At 35.0% G+C, this 5,854-nt stretch overlaps 1 protein-coding gene across 1 annotated transcript; it reads left to right on the top strand.

The window, feature by feature from the left end:
- Window positions 1-230: 230 nt before the first annotated feature.
- On the top strand, window positions 231-4,980 carry LOC117332834. Its single transcript, XM_033891890.1, has 7 exons — window positions 231-547; window positions 898-1,013; window positions 1,517-1,661; window positions 2,079-2,572; window positions 2,785-2,913; window positions 3,506-3,615; window positions 3,950-4,980. Exons 2-7 carry the CDS (start codon window positions 923-925, stop codon window positions 4,136-4,138), a joined length of 1,158 nt encoding a protein of 385 aa, XP_033747781.1. The 5' UTR covers window positions 231-547; window positions 898-922; the 3' UTR covers window positions 4,139-4,980.
- The last annotated feature ends 874 nt before the right edge of the window (window positions 4,981-5,854 follow it).

The following is a 5,854-nucleotide window of genomic DNA, read 5'->3' on the forward strand; positions in this document are numbered from 1 at the left end:
GTATTGGATATATCAGGTTCAGATTCATAGCAGGCTCGTCCGTGAAACACTCAATTTGTAACAATTATAAAGCCATGCTTAGTTTGTGTACAAATTCTAAGAAACACTGATCGCCTCAAGATGACAAGCATGTCTGAAGACAAATGATGGTCAATCGTGACCTTCACTTTTAGATTGGTCATCCCTCTCTAGCTAAGATTATTTCTTGTTTATTGTTCTTATGTTTTATAAGATTGACCAAATTATTTACTTATCATTGTCACTTTCTATTTATTGACACTTTTTAATCTAACTATGCCGTAAAACTGTTGATAATCTTTCAGGTTGACCGAAATGTCAAGGGATCATAAATGGAGTATACGAACCCTCGTTTATGACGAAAGCATTGTTTGTCCGAGAACATTTGGGTGACGAAGACCTTATTTGTTCCAAATCTCCCGAGACTACTAACCCCCGAGGGGTTCCGTTGGGCCATATATAGCCTTCATCGGCACTAAAAAAGCACACTTAACAAACACTGTTGTCGGGGGCACATCACAAAGTAAAGGTAAGTGTAATGAGTCTACAGTAATTTCTGTTTAAATCATGTATATCAGTTCTGATATCACTAATAAAATCGCGTAAGTCTGCTAACTGTACATTTATATAATTTGTGAGTAACTAGAATGCCGTAGATGTGAAGAAAAACGTACTTAATTTTTCTGATAATGAAATTTACTATAAAGCATGCTTTCCAACTTAGAAAGTATTCAATCGTTCAGCACTCTAAGCGGTAAAACATCCAGGCTGTCATAATTAATTTAAAGACAAAACATATACATGTACAGTCCCAGACTAGAAGCAGTGCACCAAAACAGTATGTCTCTAGGATGATTTTGTTTGATCCATATGTTTCAGGTATCATCCCGTTATAATCACGAACATGTACACGATTGTGTGCTTCGTTGTCATTGGTTGTATCCAAGGACTGCTGGCAGTTACACCAACGAATGTAAACGAGAGAACACTACAAGGTAAGTATACTTATATACACGATACTGGGCTAGTGATCAATAGCCAGGATGGGTGAATCTTTAAAAGGGGGGGAAGGGAAATATGATAATATAACTACACACACACATGTATATATGCTTTGAAATATATGATATAACATGATGAATATCATCATAAAACTATACATATTTTGTTAATGCTTGGTATAACAACACATGATTAAGATTATGGAGTGAAATTGCGATTTGATAATACATGGATATTGAAATATGCTTTAACTTTACAAGGAGAATGAATATGCGGAAGATTAATATAAAGTTAGCGAATGTTTGTTATTGTGTATCTACATAATGTTGTGATTTTACGTTAAATATTACCAGAGCTTAATATATTTCTTTTTCAAGTATTTACCTGTTAAAGTCAGATATTCACCTAACATACCAGTATAACCAGTTTATATTTTGTGGATTACAAAAAAAAAACCAATAATATCGATTAAACCGTTTTTTGGGGTTTCGTGTAGATATCGAAGACGAAGTGAGAGGGCTGCTTATACTTAAAGTCCTGAACAGTGTCAATACTACACTCACCAGACAACAAGCTAGGATTCTGGATTGTGAAACGAAAATTAACCAAACCATTGTCAAATGCGAAACATGTGCAGCAAGGTTAGTAAAACAGTAAATAAACTCGTACAGGATTAAAGATGAAGCATAACATGCCAGTAAGGCTACACGTAAAGGTAAGATGCAGTATACTTATTACCTAGGTCAGAGGGCACTTTATCAAAAATTCACATAAATACCTTGTAAACCCTATCCTAGCTTTTCATCTTCTTGTATACGGTTAAATTGTCTACGTCAAAAATACAGCTTCACAATGTGACACTTTCGATCGGTTAGAGCGTGTACATACAAAATGTAGGTATCCATTACTTTAAATGAAATTGATATAATATAGACTATACTTTATTGCTTGTAACAGATTAATATTATAGAAAATAGCTCGGGTAGTGAAAACATAGTATCTTATAGGTATAGTCAGTATAATGAAGAATACTTGATTTTACCGATGTATTTTGACAGTAACTCCGCAGCTACAGCGCCTTCAGCTAATTTGCTGAGCAGGGTCGTTTCTGAACTTAACAAACCTGTTGTTGCAATGGAGGGCTTTTTCAATGGAGCAAGTCAAGATATAGCGAATCTAGGGGGTATCATGGGCAGCAAAAGTGGGCAATTTGCAAGACTTACTACATCCACGTTGAGAAATATTGGAAGTTTCCTGGGTAATGAAGCTGAGAAAGCCATGGCTGAAGTTAAGAACATGTTGAACACTGCCGGACGAAAGTTCTCAGACCTTGGTGCTGCCATTACAAATGCCATAGATACCTCTGGTGGATTTGTCAACGGTGTGACCAAATTTGGAGCTGCCACTATTTCTAAACTTAATAACCTGCCTGATCTACTTTCATCTGGCGCAACTTCCGCTTTGAGTGGTCTAAGGAACGTCGTTTCGTCACTTCCGGATGTCGGTACTCAAATCGTCGGCGGATTGACAGACTTAGGAAATAGCATCGGAGGTAAGAATGAAACTAGTTTTAATGGAAAAGAATTGGATTTTCAAGCATTTCAAGCATGATGGACCACAACAAGATAAAGTACCGCCGAGAAATAAAATGAATATCTTTGGTTTTTTTTTTTTTGTATTTTTCTAAATGGTCCATGTTTTTAAGATACAGGTACACTGTTTTAGGTACAATGATAATCATATTGGTATTGTTAATGATTACAGGCCTATTCTCCGGGAGACGTAGACGATCTACTACCCTATTAGACAGAATGAGGCGGCACGGAAACTCGTGTCCAGAATGTGATAAGATCGACATCAGCACCAAGACTGAGGCAGAAATATTCAATGCTGGTAAGTGTCGAACTGGATATCCTTACAATAATTTTACAGAACAATTTTCATATCGAAGCTCATTGGTACATACATGTACATTTACATTGACATATATAAGTAAAAGAACCATTACCTGTTACAATAATCAGCTACAAGCTGTTTATATGTTTTATGTTGTTTTTGGGTTGTTCTGTAGATATGCAATAACGGAAACCTCTTCAGATAATGATGTCCCAAACATAATGATATTGCTCCGTTTCTTTTTATTATGTACTCCACTTTCTGCCGTCGGTAAGGTTTCCGTAATATTTCTCGAAAACCGTAGGGCGCAATTCAACGAACCTTTACCACAGTGTTCATGTATGACTGGCGGTGCGCAAGAGTATCTTCGATTTTGATGAAATTTAGTATATAGGTGTAGTATGGCACTAGAAAACACTTAAGATATAATATTTACGACTGCGACAGCCGTATGTAGTAGATCACGATTACGTGATCGGGTACCGTTACATTCAGTATCTGTTGATATTACGATGATATTACGATGATATTACGTTGATATTACGTTAACTTTACAATTATGAGCTTCTTTAATGATTTCTCTGGACAGTTTGTGGAGCTACGTTTACAACACAACAACAACAGATAGTGGACGAACTGACCAGGATGACTAGGCTGTATGAGTGGTCAAAGGTTCTCACCAACTCGATCCTAACTAAGGTCAGTAGTGGAAGACAAACAGTTATAAATATAGAATTTTAATGATAAGTGGAAAACTAGTATCTGCTGTTCTAAGTATCACGATGAAATTGATACATGTAAACATATTTGTCGTAACATATACAGTCTGACACCGGAATACAAGTTAAGAATCTAGGGATCTTATATTCCCTTTTATAATATAATTACATTAACGGATTGCTTATGACATATATGAAATGAATTAATTGGATGGCGCCATTGCATTTGACCTATTTAGTTATTTGACTAATTATTTAATTTCCTTTGAGAGCAAAATACGGATTTATGAAAACAAAATGGTGGTTTTTTTCAGATTACCTACGACAATGATAAACTGGACTACTCGAGAATATCTGAACAGATACTGAATACCTCTCCACTTAACGTGACCTTTACTATAGGAACAGTCCCGCAGACATACCAGACCGATAGCAAACTCAACATATTTGATCCTACCAAGGTAGCACCCCAAATCGCCGATCAAATATACGTCAAGGCATAACTAGCCAGAAACGTATAGACACAAACTGTCGTAAGGAACACAACTTGCTTTATTAACAAACATTAATTTTATTCGAAAACAAAATAATCCGATAATTTCAAGATAATAATCATTTCAATGTCAAAATCAGCATGCTTGATATCGGGAGGTTTTGTTTAAATTGACAACGATTGCTTAATTAACATATCTCAAGATGCCACGTTGTTCGACATGGATGTCGTCATATAATGAAATGGATGTTACAAGAATCATACAAATAACAAAAACACACACACACAAAATGAGTATTTTTGTAGTCTAGCAATTGGTTGTGTGTGCCTGAGGGAGTTCGTGTGATGGTGATTGTGTGCGCGCTTGTATATTTTATTTTCTACTATATTTTTGTTTATAAGAAGAGACCATGGTAGACAAAGGAGCATTGTATGAATATAATCCTTTTTTGATGAGTGTACTACGTCATAATAAACCGTGTAGAAAGGTAGTGTAGTAGTTTACTATGTAATTAACCCATAGCTTTCGTGTGTATCATGTCATAATTAGTTCCCAATGACGAAGTGTCAGTATTCTTCATTGATGCACTACGTATTTCGTCAAAATGATTTTCGTTGATGTGTAAATAATAGTATGCCTGTATAAATTGTGTACTACGTCATTAAGAAGTGTATAATTAACCACGCGTCATATTAAACTTATGTAAATTGTTTACTAACTCACTAGTACTTCAAGGTATAAGTAACTAGACCATGGCATCATGGTATTTGTGTACTACGTCATTAGTAATCCAGTAATCTTAATGTGCTCATATAATAAAAAGATTGTACAATAAAGTATAACAAATGTTCCTCTTACTTCTGGTTTTTAAATACAAATCTAAACCCTGGGTATACACACAAGCAGATAATTTGATTACACGAGGAGGACATTATTAGTAGTAATGGTTCAGCATAGAAGTCTGTCTTTATCATATGAAAACTTGTATTTATTACCTTTCCAGTATTTTCATATATATAAAATCCTATCACCATCGATGTGTCAACATTATAATTTGAGGGGGTGTCTATTTTATGCCATATCTTAAATTGAATTTTTAATTCGTCTAATTGAAATTGATTATCGGATGCCGATGTGGGGATGTTCATATCAGCACGCGGTTCGTGTTTTATCTTTGCTTATAACCCAAATCGGGGACTTAATGCACATCTCGGTGACATGTCCAAGCAAAGTGCAGTAAAAGCATACTGGTACTACCAATGTATTGCATCACGCTGCGGAAACATGTCCGCTAGTGTTGAAAATTGAGTCATGCGGTCGCCATGGAAAACATGTATCCGTCCAGTATGCACGTGATGTCGACATTATGCGAGCTAATTTCATCAAAAAATGTCATGGAATGAGTCCTACAAGTGCCAGGAAGGAGCATAACTTCATCAATGCCTCCAAAGCAGGTGAAAGAAAAAAACAAAACAAGAAGTTGATATACAATTGTAACCTGTTTAACAATTATTTGTAAAATAATAGTTGACATTACATAGTTTACATTACAAAGTTTATATTACAAAGTTTACATTACATAGTTTACATTACATACTTTATATTACATAGTTTACATTACAGTTTACATTACATAGTTTACATTACATAGTTTATATTACATAGTTTATATTACATAGTTTACATTACAGTTTACATTACATAGTTTACATTACATAGTTTATA

Source organism: Pecten maximus, chromosome 1 (assembly GCF_902652985.1).
Source record: "Pecten maximus chromosome 1, xPecMax1.1, whole genome shotgun sequence".
Lineage (NCBI taxonomy): Eukaryota > Metazoa > Mollusca > Bivalvia > Pectinida > Pectinidae > Pecten > Pecten maximus.